The following is a 26,754-nucleotide window of genomic DNA, read 5'->3' on the forward strand; positions in this document are numbered from 1 at the left end:
GAGAATTCTACCTGAAGTTAATATATAATAATAATGATAATAATAATAATAATAATAATAATATTGCGAGGCAATTAGGGTTAAGTGACTTGCACATGGTCACACAACTAGTAAGTATTGTGTTAAGTGTCTGAGCTGAATTTGAACTCAGGTCCTCCTGACTTTAGTTCTGGTACTGTAGGACCATTGCTCCATATAGCTGCTCCTTAAATTAATTTTTAAAAAAGCTTTTATTTTTAAAACATATGCAAAGATAGTTTTCAGCATTCACTCTTGCAAAACCTTGTGTTCCAAATTGTTTTTTTTCTCCCTCTCTTCTCCTTAAGTTAACATCAAAAGGGAAAATCATATAGATAAGAGCTATACAAATATTTTCATTAGTTTTCTTTTTTTAAAAAAAAAGTTTAATTAATTAAATTTTTAATTTTTTAAAATTTAACTTTTTAATTTTCACTCAAGATATTTTCTAGTTGGGGTATAAAAATTGCTGCACCAAGAGTCAGGAGAACAAGGTTGTAGTTCTAGCTCCATTAGTGTATGACCCTAGGCATGTCATGTTATCTTCCTGGGTCTCAATTTCTTCATCTCTAAAATGAAAGCTTATATATTGACAACGTAATTAGTTTTCCTTGACTACAAATATTTGTTAGTTTTCTTTTTTCCTTTAAATGAAACTGGAAAGAAGGGAAAATACTTAATTGAAAAATACATTGGAAAAATAATTATTAGGTTGATCTCTAAGGATCCGTCTACCTTTAACATTATGGGTTAGGAATTTTTGAGGAGGAAGAGAGAGAGAATGAAAGAATTCATCAAATGGATTAAATCTTCAAGAATTTCAATGAAAATTTTCCTGTTTCCAGATACACAAAATGGCAAGGCAGGCAACAAAACAAAACAACCCCCCAAAAAAACAACAACAACAGCAATAACAACAATATTGGTAGGTTGGCCATGGAAGTAACTGATCACTTTGGGATCCTGCCCCATCTCCTACTTCTCTCTTTCTTGTAGAGGAAGACCAATTTCTCAAGTGAGGAAGACTGGATAAGACAGTGAGGGGTTTGGAATGGGCTGTACATGTCTGGGGAAATGGATCTCGAAGCTGTTGCCTGGAAATGCCATCTTTCAGATAAGGCTTACTTGTGATTTTTATGGCCTCAGACTGTGGTATAGTAAAAAAAAAAGCATTAAACCTGGGAACTGGGAATCAGTAGTCCTGGCTTTTGGGGGAGCCAGTCATTCCATCATAGATATAGAGCTAGAAGGACCCTACAAGATATCTAATGCAAGCCTCCTTATTTTATACCTGACAAAGCTGAGAAACAGAAAAGTTTAAGTAACTTGTCCAATCTTACCTCTAAGAAGTACCTGAGGTAGGATATGAACTCAAATATTTCTGATATCAGGTTCATAGCTTATTGTGCCATGCTGTCCCCCTGAGTTTCAGGTACCTCCCCTGTAAAATGGACCTCACAAGATCAGCTCTAACACAGAGTCATTGCAAATATCAAATAGCAGAAAGTATGTGAAAACTCTTTGTAACCCTGAAGCATTCTATACACACGATGAATTGTTACAGTTACTTTTGTTGTTACTATGAGTAACTACCTTACTATCTGTTTCTTAGAGATTTCTATATATTCAGATTCCCTGAATTCATCAGGTTGAGGTGGGATGAGCAACAGCTATGGGTAAGAATCATGAGTAACAGGCATGACAAGTTCATATTCCTCATCGTGTAAGCTGTGGGAAGGCTGAGGCCTGGAAGGAACTTTAAGAACGGCGTATTCAGTCTCATGCTTATGATCCGGTGGTTTGGGTTTCTTGTACTTGGGGCCCACATTCTCATAGTCATTCTCTGTGGAGTTTGTGGAAGGCATTCGTTGAGGTAAGTGCACTATGAGGGCATAGAATGGCTCCTTTGCATTGCCTTCATGATTTTTCTGGCAAATGGTAAAAAAGATCATGTTTATTTCAGGTACTTCCCAATCCCCCGCTTCTCTGCAACCCTCTTCCTTTTCTTCTTTCCCCCTAAATTATCCCTCCCTTCTTCCCTTCTGTGCTCTCTCAGCCTTTCCTATCCAAGTGGTGCCCAAATTACTAGGATGCCATGCTCTCAGCTAGCTATCATGGAAGAGAAATTCATCCATGAACATTTCAATGAAGATTTGTGACAAATAATACCTTAGTATATTCCTCTTCCAAGGCCTGCATTTCTCAAACTTGAGAGAATAGTATTTCATCTAAAAGGGTGGATTTCTAGTAGTTTTAAACTTTGTGGCAGCTAGAAGAAAGAGGGCTTCTCTTTATGCCCTCCAGATGGTGCCACATGGGAGCCAATTCTATATATACACCCCCTGGCATGTCCTATGGGTCTGCGTTTTTAAGCTTGTTTCAGAAAAAACAAAATGAGTTTTTCCTTACCTTGTGGTAAGCAAGTGAAACTTCTTCCCCTAGAAGAAGAAAACAACAGTCAGTAAAGATCAGACCTCGAGGAGTATAGAATTGAAGGGAGAACAGGCATAGAGCTATAGGTGAAGTGAATGAGCAAGGATCCACCACCTATTTCTCTGCAGGCATGAGCTGCTGAACAGACTGGCTGAAGTCCAGTCAGAGGTGCCCGTGTCTACTTCAAATCTATTATTTAACTTCACTGCAGCAAGGCAATTCTTTTATTTCTCTCTAATTGATTTTTGTTTCTACTCCTCTCAAAAACTGTTCTTACTTTCTTTACTCAAATCTTCCTATACTTCCCTCTTACTATCCCCACTTTTTCAGCTGATGACCTCTCCTATTATTTTACTGAGAAAAAAAAAGAACATTAACCATGGCTTCTTCCTGTCCCCTTCTCTTTATCTCAAAACCCTTTGACATAATCTCTCATTCTTTCTTTATTCTCTGATAATGAGGTGGTCCTTTTCCTCTCCTCATATTCTTGATTCCATCCCCTCTCATCTTTTCTAGCAGATTGTCCCATCCCACATCCTCCTGCCCTATCATTCATCTTTAATCTCTTCATATCTCTACTGGTTATGTCCCTTCTGCTCACAAATATGTCCAAACTTTTTTCATTTTTTTCTAATAGCTTTTTATTTTTCAAAATATATGCGAAGATAATTTTCAACATTCACCTTTGCAAAACTTGCAATTACAGCAAGTAATCCAATATAGGTTAAACATGTGCACTTCTTCTAAATAAATTTCCACATTTATCATGCCACACAAGAAAAATCAGATCAAAAAGGGGAAAATGAAAAAGAAAAAAAAAAAACAAGCAAGGAAACAAAGCAACAACAAAGGTTATATTGTGATCCATAGTCAGTCTCCATAGTCCTCTCTCTAGATGCAGATGACTCTCTCTATCAGTCTATAGGAACTGGCTTGAATCACCTCATTGTTGAAAAGAGCCATCATCACAGTTGTTGCTCTTGTTGTTTCTTTATTCTCTTGTTGTTGCTCTGTACAAGGTTGTCTTGGTTCTACTCACTTCACTTATCATCAGTTCATGTAAATCTCTTCAGGCCTTTCATCCTACTGATCATTTCTTATAGAATAATAATATTTTATTATATTTGTATACCATAACTTATTCAGCCATTCCCTGTGACAACTGTGCTAACACCCCAGATACCTCAGAATCAGCCAGAGTCAGGATAAGCAAAAGTCCTTAGTCTTTATTCTTGGTCTTAGACATAGGATTGAACAGGATGGAAGCAGAATCTCCAAAACTGCCTTTTCCCTCCTCTACCACAAAGAGTGATTCTGGCTAGTCTTATTCCACCCCCTAGTCCTTCCTACAATCCTCTGTATACACCAATCATTGAGCCAGCACAGGATAGTGGAAAGGACTATTTTCCAAGGATATGCCCATAGAGTATTGTCCAATCAGTAGTTAGCCTCAAGTGCTCAGCAGTCCTGACCTCAGTGCATCGACTCAATAATTTCGACTCAATACTATTCCCTATCTGATAGACATCCACTCAGTTTCTAATTGATTGCTACTAGAAAAAGGGCTGTGACAACCACTTTTGCACATGTGTGACCTTTTCCTTTTTTAATGATCTTTTTGAGATATAGACCCTGCCTCTACTGGGTCTCTAGTGCTGGATCAAAGAGTATGTACGGTTTGATAGTCCTTTAAACAATAGTTCCAAATTGCTTTCCAGAATGGTTGAATCAGTTCACAACTCCAGCAACAATGTATTAATGTCCCACATTCCCTCCAACATTTATCATTATCTTTTCCTGTCATCTTAGCCAATATGAGAGCAAACCTTTTCATCTTTAAGAAAGCTTTACTAGACCTTTTCTTCCCTTCAAGTTATATTTTTCTCTCTTTCTAGCCAAACCTCAAGAAAAGACTGTCTACCGTCATTGCCTCCATTTCCTCTTTTCTCACTGCTTAGCTCTTTGCAATCCAATTTTCTTACTTAATTTGAACTTCAATTTATTTAATTGGCAAATCTGATGGCCTTTTCTCAGTTCTGCTTCCTTTCGACCCATCTGTAACATTTAAAATTTTTAGCTTTTCCCTCTTCACCTGATCTTTCTTTTTCTCTGTACTTGGTTTTCCTTCTATCTGTCTGCTCACTCCTCAGTCCTTTTCAGAATCTTAATTTATACCACTCTCCCTCACTGAAGGTATAACCTAAGACTCTGGCCTAATTATCATTTTTCTATAATCTTTCACTTGTTTGGCTTCCTTAGTTCTCATGATTTGAATTATGATCTCTTTATAAACTCATGTTTCGCCCAAATTCCAGTTTCAAATCACCAAGTGACTACTGAACATTTCAAGCTGAATATCTGTTAAACATCTCAAAATGTCCTAGGCAGGTAGGTGTCACAATAGATGGAATAATGGACCTGGAGTCAGGAAAACCAGAGTTCAAAATCAGGCCTCAGAAATTTACTAGCTGTGTGGCTTTAAGTAGTCATTTAACCTCTTTAACGTTAAATGAGTCATTTGCCTCAGTTTCCTCATCTGTAAAATGTAATAACAATAACAATCATAGCTACTTTACAGGATTATAGTAAAGACCAATTGTGATAAATTTTAGTTAATATGATCATAATGATGATGTCCAAAAAGGAGCATTACTTCAAATTTATGCCTCTTTTTAACTTCCATATTTCTCTTAACCATCTTTCCAATCACCAAGTTTATAATCTCTGCATTATCCTTGATTTCTCATTCTCTTCAATCAATTGCCAGCTCTTATTGTTTCTACCTTCAGAAAATATCTCTGTATCTGAATCCTTCTCTTTCTTATATAGGTATTAACTTTATTTCAGATTCTGATCACTTCTACCTTGGGCTATTGCAATGATCTCATAATTGATCTCTCTTTCTCTGGTATTTACCCATTCCAATCCATCCTACATATGATTTTCAAAGTGCAGATAGAAATGTGGATTTTGTTGTATTACAAGATAGAAGTGAAGCATTTTCTAAAAGAGATCCTGATTTAGAGTAGGGATGGATAGGTCAGGATTAGATTTCTGAGTGGGTCAGAAGGTCCTTGAGGTTGGGCCCAAAAGGTCACAACCAGATTTCAGAACTTGAAATTCCATTTTCTGTTGGAAGATCAAATTGATGTAAAAGTTTTGGTGAAGAGCTCATTAGAGGGAAAAGTTTGGTGTTAAGCCAATATAAATGGAGGGAAAACATTCTTCCTTTACCTTTCTTGGCACTACCATCTTCTTCATGAGAGGTGGAAATTAATTATCTTAGGAAGCAGAGTTGGACTTGGGAGTACTGCTTTTGACTTTTTGCAATTGCCAGACCTTACTAAGCAATGGTCATGGAAAAGCTCTTCCATGTCAAGGAAGGAAAAAGAAAGAAGAAAGGAAGAAGCATCATGAATGAAGATAAATGATATACTATTTAGAAATTTATAGAATTAATATAAATACATACATATCTATAGTATGTTTTGCAAAATTCTCCTGCTAAAGGAAAATTTCTATTATCAAATGATAGGGTTAAAGACGTTGTTTGCCATTATGGCTAGAATTTGACATCAAACCATACTAGTGACATCAATTGATGGACACGGTTATTAAAAAACACTTTTGGTATTGTTTTAAAAAATAGGGATAGCACATATTGTAAAGGGCTGAAACTCTTAAAAGGTGTGCAACAGAGCACTTAAGGCTAATTACCTATTGGACAATAATAACTCTATTAGCATATGTTTGGAATTTCTCTTCTCTCAGTTAATGCTGGCTCAATGCTTGGGGTTAAGAGAATTGTAGGTAAAGATTAGGAGGCGGAGTGAGAGAGGTGAGAGAACTTGGCCTCAGGAAGAGGAGGAGAAAAGTGTGGAGATTCTGGACTCTAGAATCAAGGAGGGATCCTTGGCAAAACTCCTGGAAGTTTTTTCCATCTCCTTCACTTCTCCCCCTAAAGACCAAGGACTTTTGCTTATCCTGACTCTGGTTGATCCTGAGGTCTCCAGGGAGCTAACCTGGAATTTACACATATAATGACAAAGATAGAAATGATTTATTTGGGGGATTATTTACAACCCCTTATGACCAGTGGTAGAAATGAAGAAGCAGAAGTAGGGTAATGGAAAATTTTCTAATCAGCTCAATTTGAAAAATTTATTTTTATCTTACATCAATGATTTAGTAATAATCTAATCAGATAAGGGGTAAATAAGTCCAAGAAGGAACAAATAGAGTCTATTTTTTGTAGATTACATACAAAGGCAACATAAGGATACTATGATGTACTAGTAGAACCCCTTTGTACAGCCCTAAGATGTCAGACTAACAGTTTTCAGAGTAGCTAAGCACTTCTACTTACTCCCTTGAATAACAGAAGTATCCCCATAGTGGGAAAATGGCATATATTTGTTGAAACAATCTTTAATTGACATAAATTTAATTAAATGGCATCAAACTAAAAATTTTAAATTATTAGTTATTTGTAATATGTAGCATACTTTGCTATCAGGACACATAAAATACAAATAGAGTTTTTAGGAGCATGACAGACTGAAATTACAATACATAATTGCTCCTGAATATCTCTCAAAAAGCAGCAATAGAATTCCAAAGAGGTCAAATTAATAGAAACACCTAAAAGAAATCTGCTTGTAGAAAAACTCAAAAAATTGAGACAAAATTTTTTTGAGACAATGATGGGCTAAAAGAGAGAAAATTGCTGGGATAAAAATATCAGAGAAAAACAATAGAAATATAACAAAAATTAGAATTTTCTTTAAAAATACAGCAGAATAGATAATAAATGCACTGAAATAAAAAAGAGAAAAACTTAAATTAGAAAAAAAAATTAGAAGATGATTTAAGATGCAATAAAAAAGTGGACACTCATAAAAATATTAAAGAGAATCAATAAATATTCCCATCAACAAATATTTATAAAGAATCTACTATCTGTTAGCCACTGTGCTAAGCATTAAAAATGATAATAAAACAGCAGTTAAGAAATACATTGGAGGAAATACAAATGAAACAATAGACAAGGAAAATCAGAAATATTTTAATGAAATATATAATATCAGAAACAAAAGAAGGGGAAAAAAACTGTGTCCAACAATTTGTGCAAAATAATCATGTAGTTTCAACACATAATTTGTGACACAAACAGAGTAGAAGAGGAAAAACAAGAAAGGAAAATGTTGATATGAGGGATTATAAGGAATGAAAAAAGAAAAGAGCAGGGGAAAAAGAGAGTGAAATGGACTGTGTGTGTGTGTGTATGTGTGTATGTATGTGTGTGTGTATGTGTAGTCTGTATGTGTTATGGGATGATATTAATATTAATGAAATAAGAAAAAATTCTGTCATCTGATAAAAACAAATAATTTTACAAAATGTGGTGAGCTGATGGAAAGAGAGGTTGGAAAAAAAATTTTGAAGCATTTGAAAAACCAAGCAAAGAGATTTTTTGGACATGGACTCAGGAATTTGTTTTATCTGAATAGTTTGAATTTTATCTGGATAGTTTTATTCTGAATAGTTTGAATTATTGTCTCCATGCAGATGACTCAAAGATCAATTATATTCTTTTTTTCCTCCATTGTTGCCTCCAAATGCATTTTTTAAAAGGTCTATTCCACTTTCTCCTTAGCAATGTAAATAGGTCCCCTCAAACTCTAGTTTAGCCAATTTAAAAAATTTAAATTAAAATCTCTTTGAAATGGGCCTTTAAGAACATCTAATTCATTGCTTATTTACAGATATCTTTTATGAAAAAATAAGGGTATATACATCACAGGGACGTGAGTAGTCATCTAATGTCTGCTTGATGATCTCTAGTGATAGGTATATTTCTACTCAAGACAGCCTATTTCATTTTTTTTATTTGATAGTACTAATTATTAAGAAGTTTTTCCTTATGTTTATTTAAAAGTCAGTATCTCTACAGTCTTGACCATCATTATCATCATCATCATTGTCATTTTTGTCGTCATCATCATTATTAGCATCATTTCCCCTAATACTTCTCCAGGATATATATCTCCCAGTTCCTTAATTGCTCCTCTGATGATCTGTTATCTCCTAATTATCCTAGTTGTGCTCTTTTGAGTACATTCTAACTTACCAACATCCTTTACAAAATATGTTGCCTATTTTTTTTTTTTTTTTGTATAACAGTGCTTTGGATATTTGATTAGATATGAGTAGTGGATATTCCCTTAGTCCTCGAAGTTGTCCTATTAATGCAAGATAAATTTAGATGAGAAATTTGAGGAGTGCTAACTCATAATTAGCTCAAATTTCTCAAAAACCATAGATTGTTTTCACTTGGGTGCTTGTCTGGACATATATTGTAGCAATCAATTTCGTAGATCCATGTGTAAGATTTCACATCTATGCTTTATCAATTTATTCTTAGTAAAAACAAGTCAATATAAAAAAGAAATTAAGAACTTACTCTCCTTGTGAAACTTTTTCTTTCTTCTTTCCATTTTTTGTCTAAAAAGAAAGGAATCAAAATATAAACCTCAATATTTACTATATCTGAAAAGGTTTTTATAATGCAGCAAGAGATTAGATCCAATCTTTTTTTTAACATATCCAAAGATTTAGCTTAGTAATGACAAGGTGAAACTTGGAGTCTATGATACTCCAACAGAGCAAAAGTAAAACCATGATATGAATTTCACATTAGAGGCAAGATAGTAGAGCAGAGAGAGAGCAATACTTAGAATCTGGATGGACTGGATTTGAATGCTGTCTTGTTAGCTGTGGAACTGTGTGTGTGTGTGTGTGTGTGTGTGTGTGTGTGCAAATTTATCTTTTGGAGCTTCTTTCTTCATCCGTAAATGGGGATATCTGTATTGCTTATCTCATAGGATATCATCAAATGAAATAATGTATTTCACAAATTTTTAAGGTGCTATTCCATGGATAGGACCTGAAATTGGATTCCATTAGTACAGTAAATTGCCAGATGAGGAAACTTTCTTCCAAAGCATGCCAGCACATTTTCTTCAACTTAGTATCTTAGAAAGTTTGTTAGAATGCTGAGAAATTAAAAGACTTGATAAGTGTTATATAGTCAAGTTGTGTCAAAAACAGGAATTGAACCCGGATGTTCCTGGCTACAAGGCTGGCTCTCTGTTCTCTATGCTCTGCTGCTTCTTTAAAGCATTAGATAAACATTTATTATTATTATTATTAATCATTATCACCTTTATCTTGATACTGTCCAAATTTTTCCTGCAGAAAGTCAGATTTCTTAAAGAATAGTCCATTTCCCCCTCTTTTTTTTTTGTCTTTGTATCACCAACTTCTAGAATTCTCAACTAGTCAGGTTATTATTGGCACTATTCAATTTTTCTCCTAAATTAAAATTTTATTATTATTTAGGGCCAGGTTTTTTGGTGGACAAAGTGGTCAATTATTTCTATGTAGGCTAATAATTGACTCAAAAAAGCTCATAAACTCTCTAAAAATATCTTCTTCAATTTATGGGGTTGTATGGGGTTGTAAGAATCTCCTTTCTGGCCTAAAATTTTCACTGATGAAATAATAATAATAATAATTTGTATTGTACCAAGTATGGCATACTAAAACTAAGTGATTTATAAATATTATCTCAATCTTCACAACTACTGTCAGAGGTAGAAGTGCTTTTATTATTTACTTATACTATTATTATACTGTTATATTATTAGAGTCATTATTATGGTTTAACAAACATAAAAGTAGAATTCCCAAATTCACCTTTGCACTACTGCACTTGAGATAACTTTTTCTTTACAGAGAAGGAAAAAAAAAAAAGTGAAACACAAAATTTGTCCTTTTCCAGCATCTCTCTTCTTGAAGATCTTGATTTCATATTGTAGATACTATGATTTAGAAGACGGAAGACAGGCTTAGAAATCAGGTGATTTGGATTTTCATCGTATCTCATTCAATTACTTTTCAATATTAAACACTTTTTTCACAGTCTGTGGGATCTGGGCCATCTACAGTGAAAAACACCATAAGTATGTTTTGTTCTTTAAGATTAAACTTGTCTTATGTACTGTCATAATTCCTTCACTGCTCCCAAACTTTTACAGATTTTTCCAACACTATTAGAAGCAGGAGGGTCTTCTTGGGTTACTTGAACTTGTATCCTTTTGTCCTACAAATCCTTCTTATTCAGTTATTTCAGTCATGTTGTTCAGTCATTTTTCTGATCCTCCTCCTCTCCCTCCCTCTGGCCACAAATACCTTTGATTTTTCTCTGCAAAGATACTAGAATGTTTTGTCATTTCCTTCTTCAGCTCATTTGACAGATAAAGAAACTGAGGTAATCAGGGTTAAGTGACTTGCCCAGGATCACACAGCTAGTAAGAGTCTGAAGCCAAATCTGAACTCAGGAAGATTTGTCTGTGCTACCTAGCTGTCTCCTATAATTTTTACTAGTCTTTAACCAAAACAAGGATGGAGGATGCTCAGGAGATCCATGTCTTCATTACTCTTGGGCTTTACTTTTGGATCTCCTTATTCTCTGTACTTCCTTTATCATGTCCCAGTGGACCTTTATCCTCCTACCTATTTTTCAGGTGCCTTTTATATGTTGTGTTTCTCATCATAATATATAAGGCTCTCAAAGGCAGACTTTTCTTTTTTTTCTGGTCAGTATATTTGCATTCCCTGTGCTAAGTATAATGACTGGCCTTTAGTAAGAGCTTAATAAATGCTTGTTGAATTGATAATAAAAGGAAAGTCACTTAACCTCCCTGGGATTTGGTTTTCTCATCTTTAAAATAAGTAGATTAGGTTAAATTTGTTCCAGGTTTATATTTATCATAAGGTCCTCTTATGCTGGTTCTCCCAATTTTCTTTAAGCATCACCATATTTTCTCTTCTATGCTAATTTAAGAATCTATATATTACCTATCATTTTTACCCTAGAGTGAATTTAAGCAAATGAATTAAACATTCCTAATTGTATTTGTATTTTAAACTCACTTTTTCTATTTAGAGAATAAAAGAATTTATTTTTAGTTTCAGAACTTTCAAGTATCTGGTAGCTGAAAAATAGGTTTTTTATGTATAGGGGATAGGACAGTTCTTCCTAAGTTTCTGAAATAATTTCAGATAAGCAGAGTTGATAGCTATGTACATATAAGAATGTCCTCTTTCCGTAGATTTGTTAATTGACCTAGAAAGGGATATTCAAATCCACAATGGCCTAGGGATATCTGAAGTGTCTTTACTACTCTGAGATAACTTATTGCTTCAGAAGGAATTATAGGCTTTAGTTCCAGGTCCAACCTTTTAGTCTTACAAATAAGAAAAATGAAACCCAGTTTTTTTTTTTTTTTTCTCCTATAGTAAGTGGGCAAGTTTGTGGTCAATGACCATAACTATCTTTAACCTGGAGGATTTGAATGAACATTTTTTTTTCACTAAATAGCAGTTATCTTGACACAACATTCATCATAGGGACTGGAGTAAGTTAAGTGAGGCCAAGAGAATAAATTGATTCTTCTTTTGTGGTTGTTCAGTCCTTTTAGTCATGTCTGACTCTATGTGACCCCATTTAGGGAATTTTCTTGGCAAAGACACAAGATTGGTTTGCCATTTCCTTCTCCACTTCATTTTATAGTTGAGGCAAACAGGGTTAAGTGACTTATCTAGGGTCTCACACAACTTGTAAGTGTCTGAAGCAGAATTTGAACTCAAGTCTTCCTGATCAGTGATCTCATATAATAGCTAACATTTATATGTTGTTTAAAACAGAGGAAAGAATTAATTTTTCTTCATTTGGCTCCAGGAGAAGAACTTAGGAGCAAAAGGTAAATTCTATGGAGAAGCAGATTGGATTCTATATAAGGAAAATCCTTTTTACAATTGGAACTATTTAAGAAGTGGTATAAACTGTCTCAGGAAGTGTTAGCTTCTTTGTGGGAATTTTACAAAGTTTTGATTGAGAGTAAAAATTCTGGGAAGATGGCAGAGTACATGAGAAAATGCCAAACTCACTAGATTCCCCCTACAAACAAGACAAAATTGTGCTTCAGGGTGAACATAGAACAGTAAAAACAAATAAGAGTTGGGGCAGAACAGTAGTCCTCGTGGCACAATGAGAGAAGATCTGAAAAAAGATACCAGGAATAGGTTTGGCTCGTGTGTGTGTGTGTGTGTGTGTGTGTGTGTGTGTGTGTGTAAATATCTCCATGCTGTTCCATTGAAACAGTGAGTGATGAGCTAGCTGGATTGAGAGACAACTTCTGTCCCATCCACGGGAATCTTCACCTCCCAAACAGTGTGGGGAATAGGGAGTCTGAGTGGGAAAATTGAAAGAACTTCTGATGATAAGAAATGCCATGTCCAGCTGGGCTTCCAGAGTGACCCCAAGAGAAAAGGAATCAGTACATGCCTGGGGAGTGCAGAAGAAATGAAGCAAGGATGCTGCTGGCTGTGGACTGGTCTGTGGATTCCAGACCAGAGTGAAGAACCAAACAAAAGCCTGAAGCCAGAGGCACCATTCTTCATACCCCAGAACTAGAAATGATTACTCCAATATTCTGCTACAATTTTTTTTTAAAATGAGCAGGCAAAGGAGAAAAAACCCAAGTGTAGAAGGTTGCTATGGGAATAGAGAAGATTGGAGTTTATTTTCAGAGGAAGATACTGGAACAAAAACAGCCTCTTCTACCCCAAAGAGTAATGCTAAATGGTCACCTGACCAAAAAGAATTCATGAAAGAACTCCCCCCCCAAAAAAAAATTTAAAATCAAATGAGCGAGACTGAAGAAAAACTAATATATATATATAAAGAAAGTCACTCAATTAGGAGATTCAGAATCTTAAGGAAGAAAATGACTCCATGAAAAATAGAATCAGAAGCCAGCAAAGTTATAAGAAACCAAGAAATAATAAACTATAAAGAATGAAAAAGTAGAAGAGAATGTGAGACATCTCAGAAGAAAAACTGATCTGGAGAATAGATCAAGAAGAGAAAAGATAATAATAATAAAATTACTTGAAACTTGCAATTAAAAAAAGAATCTTGATACAATAATACAAGAAATTGATAAGATTTAGGTTTGGGGGTTCCAAGAACCAAAATATGATGAAGTTTAGATTTAAGGTTGTCAGGGAACCAAATGATGAGATTAGTTTCAGGGAACCAAAATGAGATTAGGGTTCTTGGTGGTCAGGGAGCTAAATAATGAGGTCTAATGGCAGGTTTGGGGTTCAGGGAACCAAATGGAGAGATTAGGCTCTCCTATATCCCCTTGGGATTTGGTGCATAAGTAGGGAGTTTTGGAGAACCCCCTTCTGGCAGCGCAGAGATTTTTTATAAAGGAATTTACAAACCCAAAAACCTAGATTGATACAAGAGGTTTATTATAGGCATTGGGGAGTCAGCCTTTGCTATGCATGACTAAAAAGGCTGATTTCCTTAGTAGCCAGGTCTAACAGAGAAGTAAAGTTTAGAGAAATCCTGACAGAGAGGGATAAAGTCTCATTAGGGAAATGGGTGAGGATAAAGAGAGGGTAGCACTGGAAAAGAATATTATTCCAGTGGGCAGAGGTTTCCTTGGCATAACATGGCATAGCCTAGCATAGCATGGCATGTTAGGACCTCTGCAAAGAGAGGGTTTTAGATTATCTCTTTTATAATAGAAGCTTTGGCTACAAGCTAGGGGTTGCTCATGATGGGGCTGGGTACAGCTTGAGTTGAATTGAATAGAATATCTTTAATTGAATAGGGTTGGAATTCCTTAGTTCAGAACTCAACTAGCCCCACCTAGATAAACCACTTTATCTGATTCCCTGGGGCAGTCTTTCACTGAGACAGGGTTGAAAAAGATTTTCTCCTTCCAGGAGCTTCAAGTGTTTTACCTCATAGCTCATTCCCAAAGTCAGAGAGAGAGAAAAAGAAAGAGTTTTGGGACTTCCCTCATCAAAATGATTGAAAAAAAGTGTTCTGAAGTGTTAAAACAAGAGGGGAAGTAGAAATAGAAAAAGATTCCATGAGGAAAACCTATAATAATATCATAGCCAAATTCTAAAACCACCAGCTCAAGGAGAATATATAATCAATAAAAAACCCAACAATTTAAATAAGAAAACAACAAAATTCAAATAAAATTCACGTAAAAATCTAACAGTAGCTATAATCAAAAGCCTGCAAGTCTTGGAATGCTATAATATGGAAGAACAAAAAAAACTAAGGTTGTGTCTGAAAATGTCATACCAAGCAAAGTTAAGAATAATCCTTAATGGGAAAAAAAATGGATATTCAACGAATTACCAGATTTTCAGGATTTTGTGGTAAAAGACCTGAACTTAATAGACAATTTTGATGGGAGTGAATCTTGAAACTGTATCCCCTTAAACTGTAAAAGAAGGGAGATTCGGGGTCTCAGGCTCTCCCCTGGGAAAAGTATGCCTTTCCCAGATGATAGCCTCTCAAGTTAAGTGGTCTCATTCAGTTGGAGATCTTAGTCTGAAAATCCTATTGAGTGGCTCAAAACTCCAAGATAATTAATCTTTTTTTAACTGGAAATCTAAGCCCTGGGCATTGAGAACACTGAAGGAATCTCATTTAATTTTGAATGGAAGCCCAAGCCTCAGACTGCTAATAAAAGACAATTCTGAACCCTGAATCTTTGCAAAAGTCTGAAACAGGAATTTGCTTTGCCAAGGAAGCTCTCTTCTTGGCAAGGCTGCCTGCCAGGACTTCTGCCCATTATGAAGATATTCTCTTCTCAGTGTTAGCCTTTTTTATTTCCCTAACAGGACTTTTTACCTGTTAGGATTCTTACAAAGTGCTATCAGTTGTCTAATTTTAGCATTGTGCTTAATAGTTCTCTAGTTCAGAATTCACACCTTTCACACCTTTAAGAGTTCACCCATTAGTTCACACATTAGCGTTAGAGATTCATAAGTTCAGGAGATTCACAAGTTCAGTGGAGGAGATTCACAAATTACAGCTCTCACAATCCCACTCTTGGAGGAGGAGTTAATCTTTGAGTTCACACCTTTAAGAGGTTACATATAAGAAGCCCTATGAGCCTCCGGCAGGAGTCATTGAGGAGGTTGAGAGAGAGCTGGAGGCTGAAGCTGGAAGAGACAAAAGACTAGCAGCAAGAGGTGTCGGAACCAAGGAGAGAGATAGATCTCAAAGAAAGCTAACTGGGCTATTTTGGAAGAGACAATAAAGGACTGGACTTTAACTCCTGGCTGCATTTGAGGCGATTATTACATGGAACTGAAACTAAGGTTGCCTCCAGAAGCTTCCCAAGAAATCTGCTCCCAGAGAAGAATCATATTTTAGAAAAGAAGGACATTAAATTTACCTCGCCTTGTCTTCCTAGCAAAGCTGGCTTCTCAGTGCCAAACCCCTAGAGAGAAGTTTTGTCCACTAGGAAAGCTTCCTTCTTAGTGAACAATAAACTTCCCTTTTCTGCCATTCATAATTCTTTCACATTGGACCTGCACAGAGGGGATTCCCCACCCCAATTTTCACATCTCTTCATTACCACTAGCTTCATCATTTGCACCTCATCAATTTGACATATAACATACAAAAGAAATATGGGGTAAAAATTAAGGGACTCAATAAAGGCAAACTATGTTTCATATTGGAAATGTAAATCATATAAGATTGTAAGTAGTAAGTAGGTAGTTCAAGAGAAATATAGGGGTAGAACTGAGTATGATATCATTTTTAAAAGCAAAACTGTGTAGGAAAAGGTAAAAAAGAGTAATTATGTTATACGAATGAAGTATGAGAGCAAGAATTGACAAAGGAATTAGAAATGGGAGGAAAGCTGGTAGTTCTGGAATTCTACTCACATTGGAAATGGGTTAATGAGGGAACTATGTATATAGAAGTATATAAAAATCTTCTAAATTTATAAAGAAATAAAAGGGGAAGAGAGTAGGATAAGGAAGGGGAAATATAGAAAAATGTGTAAATTAATGGGAATGGAATAAGATATGTAGATTAATGGGAACAGCTAAAGAGAGAGGAGAAAAAGTAGGAGAAAAGGATCAGGGAGAGATGCTTGGAGGTGGAGTAAGTTACCTAAAGATATGGTAAGGTAGCAGATATAAGTTAAGCAGAGGAGTCAGTAGGGATAGGAAATAAGAGATACACACAAACATAACAATAATGATCAGGAGTAGAATTTATTAGAAACAAAAGTAGTAATTATTGATCTTAGACAAAATTAAAGCTAAAACAGATTTAATCAAAAGAGAAAAAATAGGGGAACCATACTATATATCAGCCACATTATTCAATTTTGTTTTAGACTATTTAAAATTATGAGATAGTATACAGTCAGAATATTGTTGTGCTGTAGGAAATAACGAGTGGGTGGATTTAGAAAAATATGCAGACTTAGACTTGGAAAGGATGATATTATTCTCCTTCAGAGAAATTGAAGATAAAAGTATATATAGATATATTCATGTAGATGTATGTGAACATATATGTGTATATGATTGTATATGTATTTGTATATATACATACATATATATAATATATATATATATTCCTGCTTAATCATAGTATTTTGGGGAGAAGTAAAGGGAGGTAAGGGGAAAGAAAGATTATAGTATATAGCAGAGGACAAAAGAAAACTTATAAGGAAGTAAAGGAAAGATGGACAATTCTGTAACACAATGAGTGATATTTATTATATAGCCTTTCTTGAAATGAAAATTTGTCTGTTTTATGTTTTGAATATTGATTTATGTTCTGCTGTGCACATGGTAACAGATTTTTTCTTTTTCTATTTTGTATTTAAGTTTTAAATAAGTAAATAAATTTAAAAAATAAAAGAAAAACGAAAAATCCTTGATGAGCTGCTAATCATATATATTGTGAATTTTTTTTCTTTTTCAGATATTGGTTAGATTAGGTGGTCCCTAAGGTCCCTTTCAACTCTGAAATGTTGTGATTCTTTGATAGGTTCTATCTCCTGAAGGAGACTCTAACTATAAGGTCTAACCCAATGTTGTGCACATATATTTGCTTACTAAATATCTGTGGATGTTTGATTCATTTGCTTTTTCTTCCTTCACCTTCTTAAAAAAAAAAAATACACCAAACACAAGGTATTCCACACACTCTATTATTAGCAAAAACTATTATCTTCAGAAGTTGTGTGGCTCTTAGTTCCCATTCTCTTCTGTTATTTCAGAACCAGGCTACTGCGAAAGTAGTGGGTGGAAAGAGTGTGGTCCAGTTCAGAAAAACTGACATCAGATGCTCTTTCCCACAAACCTCAAAATAATATCAGTGAAACAGGAGGGAAAGGAAGTAACCGCCTTAAAAAAACAGAAACCAAGAGCTACAGATGAAATGATTGATGAGGAGATGGGGTACAAAGATATGTGAAATGAGTGTGCAAAGTAGCAATGGACTTAAATGTCTTAGTCTGTGTTTCTGTTGAACTTGATCCTCACAGGACAAACAGTATTCAAAGCACATAATATCCCTCTTGCTTTCTCCCTTTTCTTCACTTGGTCACTGCTTAAAGGTGCTTGAAGGTCCAGTTATTGTTGCCAGAAGAGTTCATAAAGGGGAATAATGTTTAATGAGTCAGGAAAGGTTCATCTGGAATTGGATTGTAGGGAGATTTAAACATCAAATGAGGGAATTAGTATTTGATCCTTTAGGCAATAGGGAGCCAAAGGAGTTTTTTGAGCTGGTGAGTGGCCAGATCTGTGCTTTAGATATTAGTTTCACAATTAGGTAAACAAAGGATTTAAGAAAGGAGAGACTTGAGGCAGAGAGTCTAAGGCTTCTCCTTTGGGATTCTTTGAAGTTAATAGACCCCAAGTCTTTGATAGTTTGGCAACAAATAGATTCAATTTAGTTCTTACCTGAACTTTTTCTGTTTTGAATTTCTAATTCTGGACTTCCCGTGCTCCTCTTGAGTGTCCTTTGGCCATCTACAATAAAACACACAAAATTCAGTGCTCCTGAATCTTTATTCCAATTTCTTTATAGTCTGCCATTTTTTTTATTTTTATGACAATTATGAGACTAAGTGATTTGCCCAAGATTACACAGCCAGTAAGTATCTGAGGCTGGATTTGAACTCTTCTCTCATCAGAAGCAGCCCTGCCCTCTCTGTCTGACTCCAACTTCTCTTTAGCTTTTGTCCCTACAAAGTCTTTCAGTGTAAAAAAAAAAAAAAGCCTACAATTATTTAACCTCTTTAGGCCTCATTTTCTCATCTGTGAAAAGCAGATATTTCTTTCAGGTCTCTTATAGCTCTAGGTCTAGGATCTTAATGAAAACTCATATTTGTGTAATTTAAAGTTTGCTATAAGAAATATACATTATTTCATGTGATTCTCACAGCCCTGTTTACTTATTAGCACAAATAGATGAGGTAGGATTAGAACTTAGATTTCTTTGATTTCAAGTCCAGAATTTTCTCCATTAAACTACACACAGTGTCTTCTTCTCTATTCTAAATAATAGTAATAAATCCTACCCCATTTGTCTCAGTATAGGCTTGTAGAGGGAATTGCAGTCTCTGCCATTTATTCCAAGTATAACAATTATAATTTGTGGTTAGGAATGGTCCATTTTGACTGACTGCTCAAATCTATAAAAGTGGAAAGACTGAGCCATTAACTTTTTTTCCCCCACCATCTTTTAGGATGCATTCTTTTCCAGTGACTGATATTTGCTGTGCCTGACATGTATGGGTGCTATGAGCTGAACCTGTGAGAGGAGAAGGAAAATCCTCCCTACGCTCTCCCCTTTATACTACTGGCTCTGAAAAATGTCCTTAGTGGTGTTTGTTGCTATTCTATGTTGTTGACCTCAGTTTCAGATTTGGGAGGTAATCTCCATTGAATAGAGAATTTGAGGCATGGGCGACCCTAGGGTCAGATTTTTAGGTAAGGTGGTACAGACAGATAGATCAGCATTCAAACCCTGGGAAGCCAGACTGCCTCAGAAGTTAGCACAAGTAAGAGTTTTTGGACTTGAAATTGGGACTGTGCTCTATGGGTTAGGAACCTAATTCCTTTCCCCACTCCAGAGACTGAGGTGCTACCAAGTGGGGAGGGAGATTATGCCTCTCATATGATGGGGAGTAATTTTTTTTTGATTATACTTTGTGAAATAAATGCTCTCTTTGTAAAAACTCTACAATGTTACATGTAGGGCCCAGCCTGGGGCATAACTGGGCCTTTCACTTTTGAGAGGGGCCTTGAAGAGATGTTCTGTGGGACTCAAGTAACTAGGGAAGATTTCTCAGCCTCACTTCTGGTATGATCTTTGAAGAAAAACGAAACAAAACAAGAACAAAACCTCAGGTTTGGGCTAGAACAAAATGAAATAAGAAACAAACAACTCCTCAAATCAAAATATCCAATCCTTTCCTTTTTATTAATTACAAATCAAATGCATCTCGAGAGAGAAAACTCTTCTAAGCAGGATAGTATAGCAAAAAGTGTTCTTAATCTGGAATCAGAGGCAATCTGGGTTCAAATCCTAACTCTTATTTATTGTTTACTTTTGGATAAATCACTCAATGTTTTGTGGGTCATAATTTCCTCTCTTGTAAAGGGAGGAAGGTGAATAAAATATCATCTAAGTTTCCTCCTAGATTTGTACCTGGGATTCTCCAGTTAAGATGTAATAATACCTTTCTGAGATGGTTAATTCGTATTCTGTAATAGTGATCAAAATACAAGTACTTTATGTATCACTATCATTTTGTGTGTGTATGTGTATGTGTATGCGTGTGTGTGAGAGAGAGACAGAGAAGAAGGGAAGGAGAGAGACATAAAGAGATAGGAAGGCAGAGAGACAGATAGAGACAGAGAGAGATAAGGAGAGAGAGACAAGGAGAGAGAGAGAGGAAAGAGAGACGGAGGAAAGAGACAGAAAGAGACAGAGACAGAGGGAGAGGGGGAGAGAAAGACAGAGAGAGACAAGGAGAGAGAGAGGAAAGAGACAGAAAGAGACAGAGACAGAGGGAGAGAGGAGAGAGAGAGGGAGGAGAGAGAAAGAGAGAGAGAGAGAGAGAGAGAGAGAGAGAAGAGAGAGAGAGAGAGAGAGAGAGAGAGAGAGAGAGAGAGAGAGATACAAAGAGAGAGACAGAGACAGACAAAGATAGAGAGGGACAGACAGAGACAGACAAAGATAGAGACAAGAAACACAGAGAAACAGAGAGACAGAAACAGAGAGAGAGACAGATTGTTGTTGATCCATTTTTTAGTTGTGCCCAACTTGTTGTGACACCAAGATACTGTAGCATTTTTGCCTTTCTTTTTACAGCACATTTTACATATAAAATTGTAACTGAAAAAGGAGATGAACTCTTAATAGTTCTTTCTTGTAACTTGTCCAGGGTTACAGAACCAGTAAGTGTTTCAAGGCAGATTTGAATTCAAAATGAGTCTTCCTGATTCTAGGCACCACCAAGCTGCCCAAGTAAAAATACCTTAATTGTCCCTTGCCTCAGTCTTCCTGACTTCTTACCTCTCACATAGCTACCAATGAGCTATGGGTTATAAAAATGCTTAGTGGGTCTGATTTGAAGCCAATCAGGAGTCATGAAGGTGAATGAAGGAGAAGAGACAATGATGAGAGAAGCTAATGAGAATAGTTGAAAAATCAGAAGACAGACCTCACAAGCTATTGGAGCATTAAAGCAGAATCTAGCTCACTAAAGGATCTGCTATTTGTTTGTGTGAGGTGTTTGGAAAAAAGCGCTTCTATTCGAGAGAGCTGATTGATGGAAAGGAGAATCCTCTGCTGGGGATGAAGAACTTGTTCTCTGGTGACAGCTGCACCATGAGACAGAGAAACCCCTCAAAAGCATGCTTATTTTGCCTTTTAATGCCCTGTAAGGCTGGAGAGGAGAAATCCCTCAAAACTAATAGAAAAGAAAACTTCAATAGTTTTATAGATTCCACTATCAAAGGTGAATACTTCCCCCTGAAAGAATGTCACACTAACTAAAGACATGTGGGAAACTCTGCAGATGCCAGCCAGGCTTAAAGCTGCTATTAGATAAAAAAGCTTATCAGTGTTTCAGTAGTCCCAGAGTAGTAGGGGAGCAGAGAAGATCTGAAAAGAAGCAGGTGACGTGGGTGTCTAAGTGAGTACCAACTCTACTTCTCCTTATCAAATTCAAAAACAAAGCAAAACAGCCACGAAGCCCCATGTCCACTGGTGGGATTATACTGCCCGAGTTTATGGAAGGATTGTTATGATTTGATTGTTCATAATTTTTAGTATAATTGACTAAATATTGTTCTGGCTTTTTTTTTTTTTATTTAGAAAGTGTCATGCTTAAGAGTTAACAATGTCATTGGAATTGATTTTTATAAGCAGAAAGCATAATACTGGGAGCTCAATAGGTAGCATTGATGAGCATAGATGGGTAAGAGTTACTATATCATGATGGTATACTTAGAGAATCCCAAAGATTTTACTAAAAAGCTATTAGAAATAACTCACAACCTTAACAAAGTTGCAGGATACAAAATAAATCCACATAAATCCTCAGCATTTTTATACATCATCAACAAAATCCAACAGCAAGAGCTACAAAGAGAAATTCCATTCAAAATAACTGTCACTAGTATAAACTATTTGGGAATCTATCTACCAAAGGAAAGTCAGGAATTATATGAGCAAAATTACAAAAAATTTTCCACACAAATAAAGTCAGAAGAGTTACTATATCAGTGTGGCACCTGTAGCTGGCCCCCTTGCTGGGAAAACTCCTGGACTTGAAAACATGAGTACAAGGGGAGGTGAATTAGGGTCAGTCATATTAACACCTGTGCCTTCTTTATATCTAATAAACTTTGCATTCATGTTGCATGCATTGTATTTAACTTGTATGTGTACTTACTTTATACCTCAAAGAGATTATAAACTCCTTGAGGACAAGGATTATGCCATCTTTGTCTTTCCCCCTCCCCCATTACCTGGCTTAGAATAGGATTTAAATGAAAACATGTCGAATTATATTGAATCACTCTCCCATTTGGGGAAGAATGGAGTAATAGCTTACATTTATGTAGTGCTTTACAGTTTATAAATTACTTTCCACTTATCATCTGGTTTTATTCTTCCAATAACTAAGAAACAGAAAATATATCTTATTATCCTCATTTTATAGATGGAGCCCAGAGAGGTTTAGATGCTTACTCAGGGTCACACAGCTAATAAAAATCAGAGCTCCTTAAACCCAAATCAGGAAGAAAGTTTCCTTATATACCTCCCCTTGTTTGAATAGGACAGTAGCTAACATAGCAGAAAATAAAGATATAAAATTCCTGTCTCACAGGACCTACCTTTTTTTCAAAACTAATACTGAGCCAGACACAATATGTCAGATTTTGGGAAGGGCAGGAAATTCCTTGGGGATGGGAAAAAGTCTTATTTGGAAAATATCATTTCCTATGTTTGAACTGGGTTTCTGTGTAATATGTTTGCCTTTTTTTTTTTTTTCTTATTGGGTAAATTGTGAAAAGATCAGCTGTTTTTTTGTTTTTTTTGTTTTGTTTTGTTTTGTTTTGTTTTATCAGAGCTGTTTGCCCTATACTAGGGAAACTGTGAACTTCAAGTAAAAATTATCACTTTTTTTGCTTTGTATTGCAATAGGGTGCCTTTCTAGGTATCTCCCAGCTTTGACTTTTCAATTATTCCCATTCTTCCTTCTCTGATCTATGTCTTTCAACACTTACCCTCAGAGGAACTAGAGACAGATGACCTCCCAATGGGTCCAGAATTGTTTGGTCAGTAGCTTCAATCCCCTCCCTAGCTATTTTCTTCTGTAATTTGAAAAACAAAAACAAAACTCTGGAGATCGAAATATTATGAATTCATCTCTTTTTCCAGAAATCCTGCACCACTGATTTCTAATTAAATTTGGAGCCATAAAGATCCTCCAACAGCTCTACTGCTCTTAAGTACACACCTCCCCATCACACTTTGTTGGAATGCTTACAAGGTGTTAAGTCATTAGAATTGATAGAGACAATAATTATCTAATTTAGCATGGTTCAGTATGATTGATCTGATCCTACAAGGAGATGTTATGGACTTGAAACAAGGTACTAAGTGGAATTGATTTAAATCTTGTTAAGAATTGGTTTAAACCTACAACAAATAATGGTTTCCCAGTGATGTAATGATTGGTCTGTACTCAGTGTGGAACATACAAGGAAGAAGCTCTCAGGGCCAGACACAGAAGCCCATTCTCAGAGGTGGAGCTAGATTCATTCCATATTCCACCTTTGTGCTGGCTAGAGACATTCAGAGGGAGCTAGGGGCTGAAGCTCAAGACTTTAAAGGACACAATAAAGGACTAGATTTTAACTCTTAGCTGCGTTTGAGTAATTATTACTTGGAACTGAAACTAAGGCTGCCTCCAAAAACCTCCCCAAGAAACCTACTCCCAAAGAGAATGATTATATTTTAAGAAAAGAAGAGAATACCACAATACTTCTTTTTTGAAATCCCAAATACTAAAAGGGGTTAAATGACAGACATGTCACTCATTCTGTCCACACTCAGAGAAGCTAAACTCACAGATCCCTGTCAGCAACAGAAATTAAGTTTTAGTAAGAAAACTTCTAAAAGCACTAAAGCTTTTAGAATATATGCACACACATGTGTGCATATGTATGTATAATCTCCTAGTAGAATGAAAACAACTTTAGAAAAAGACCTGTTTTATTCCTGTTTTTGTATCCCCAAATCCTTAGTAGTGCACCAGACACACAGTAAGCATTATATGTCTTGCCTCTGACACAAACCTGTGTGTTGTTCTCCTCACATCCTCCCACCCAACACCTCCCACTCTTGCCCACAACTGATGTAGATTTTTCAGTATCCTAAGCAACTAATTTTCTTTGACCAAAGGCTCAATTTTTATACTACTGACACCTTAGGCAGTCTTTTGAAGCTTCTAAACCCCTTCTTAGAATTATATTTTTGAATGCATAAAACAAAATACATAGGATTACAAAGGAAAATTTTTAAAAAGTGAAAATAAAGATGAATTCTTTTTCCCATTTAAGTTCTCAGACCCTTTAAAATCTATTCATGGCTCCTCTGTGAATGTGTGAACCACAAACTGAGAATTCCTGTTCTAAAATAGTAAATTTCAGTTGAGTTGCTAATCTTTCTATGTGAAGAGAAGTTTTACATTAGGAATCTTTTTTAAAAATCTTTATTTATTTAATATTTTCACCACTTACATTTAAAACAGTTTTTTTTTAAATTTGTTTTTTTTTAACTTTTGAGTTCCACATTCTCTTCCTTCTATCCATCCTCAGCCCCCATTAAGAAATCACATGTGAAGTTATACAAAACATTTCCATGTTATAAAGTCATGTTGTAAAAGAAAACATAGATTTCCTACCCTGATTAAAAAATATTCAAGAAAAATAAAGTTTAAAAAGAGAGAGAGAAACTATGATGCAATCTGTATTCAGATATAATCATTTTTTTTCTCTGGGGATGGATAGGATGTTTCATCTTAAGTCCTTCAGAGTAGTCATGGATCAGCTTATTGCTGAGATTAGCAAAAGCATTTACAACTGATCATCCCTGAACTTTGCTATGACTTTTTATACAGTACATTTCATTTGGCTTGCCTTCATGGAGGACTTTTCAAGTTTTTTTTTTTTTTTTTCAAAAAGGATTCTGTTCATCACTTTATAGTTGAAATTTTTTACTCTAATGAAATCACTTGTCAAAGAGAAGAAAAATTGACACATTCCATTTTCAAGTACATTTCCTAGTCATGGACTTATTCTTTATAAACACCTACATGATCAATACAGCAATTTCTATGTTTCAGTGAGAAAACTGAGGCACAAAAAAAAAAAAAAAAGAAAAAGACTTAAGTGAATTTGTCCCACATAAAATGAATTTCTTCCAGGGTGTGTGTGTGTGTTTGAGGAAGCAGAGGAACTGAATAAGCATTTATATAAAGCTACTATGTACCAGACACTATCCTAAGTATTTTACAAGTATTATCTCATTTGATTTTCACAACAGTCTTGTGACATAGGAACTTTTATTATCCCTATTTTACAGTTGAAGAAACTGAGGCAAACAGCAGTTAAGTGCTTTGTCCAGGTTCACACAGTTGATAAATAGCTGTGACTGGATTTGAACTCAGAAAGATGAGTTTTCTTGACTTCAGGTCCAGTAGTCTATCCACTAAGCCATGCAGCTGCTATAATATAGAATGAGGCTTTAATCACAGGACTATAAGGTCTAGAAAGTCTGAAATCAAGAAATCTGAGACTGACGTTCCTTAAGTCATACAAATAACAAACATCGGATTTAAGGTTCAAACATTTAAGTCACTTACTAGCTGTGTCACCTAAAGTAAGTTATCTAGCTTCCAGGGACCTCACTTTCTTTATCCGTAAAATGAAGAAATTGGATTTGATTGTCTGTAAGGTGTCTTCCACCTCTCAATCTAAGCCACATATTAAAACTTCTTGAAAACCCAGAACTGTCTTAGGCTATGTGACTTCCATCTGTTACCCACATCCCCAACTCAAACCCATCCCAGATATAAAGATATAAATAAAACCTTTCTATCTGCAAAGTTCCTTCTTTTATGGCAGCTGCCTTGTTGCCTTTGCCCTACAAGGCAGAGTCCTGAGCCTTGACTCACCTGAATATTCTTTGGAGACAGTTCCCCATCCTTTCATTGGGATTCTTCAGCCCAGCTCCTTGTTTCACTCCCTTCTTCATCTGCCCTGTACCACATCTTAGGAAAGAGAGAAGTCTAATGTAAGGAGGGTAACGTCATCATTGAACTGCTAGTCCAGGACTCAATCTATAGGAAAAGGGACTATCTAAAGAGGGGAGGAAGATGATAAGGAGGAAACAGAGGGAGGAGGCAAAAGGAATGCATGTGCAACTTTGTGGGTGCCTGGGTCCACATGTGACTTCCTGAAGTGCTAGAGAATGAGATAATGAAGCTTGTGGTCCTCACTTCAGTGTTCCAATAAGCCCTGAAGAGAAACAGAATGTACCAGCTAGGATGAAATCTCACAGTCCAGACCTTCCCCATCTTTCTCCAAGATAATTTCAATGGCGTCCAAGTTGGTCTCTTGCCTCAACTATTTCCTAGCTCTAGTCAATCCTCCATAAAGCTGCCTTTTCATAAGGTTAGTGCTTTTTCACAAGGATAAATCTTTAGTGCTTTTTGAAGTTTTAAGTTTAAATTTACTAAAACTTAATTTCTGCTACTGCCAGAGACATGTGAGTTTGGCTTCTCTGTCTGAGTGTGA

The 26,754-nt window shown here is 35.7% G+C and overlaps 1 protein-coding gene across 1 annotated transcript; it reads right to left on the reverse strand.

Annotated features, from left to right (window-relative positions):
- Positions 1-442: 442 nt before the first annotated feature.
- Positions 443-26,370, reverse strand: GCSAM (germinal center associated signaling and motility). The gene is made up of 5 exons (XM_051985276.1): positions 26,133-26,370; positions 18,334-18,402; positions 8,915-8,955; positions 2,428-2,456; positions 443-1,946 (listed from the first exon to the last, which is right to left on the reverse strand). Exons 1-5 carry the CDS (start codon positions 26,210-26,212, stop codon positions 1,689-1,691), a joined length of 477 nt encoding a protein of 158 aa, XP_051841236.1. The 5' UTR covers positions 26,213-26,370; the 3' UTR covers positions 443-1,688.
- Positions 26,371-26,754: the final 384 nt, after the last annotated feature.

The sequence above is a fragment of the Antechinus flavipes genome, chromosome 3 (genome assembly GCF_016432865.1).
Source record: "Antechinus flavipes isolate AdamAnt ecotype Samford, QLD, Australia chromosome 3, AdamAnt_v2, whole genome shotgun sequence".
NCBI classification, from domain to species: Eukaryota; Metazoa; Chordata; class Mammalia; order Dasyuromorphia; family Dasyuridae; genus Antechinus; species Antechinus flavipes.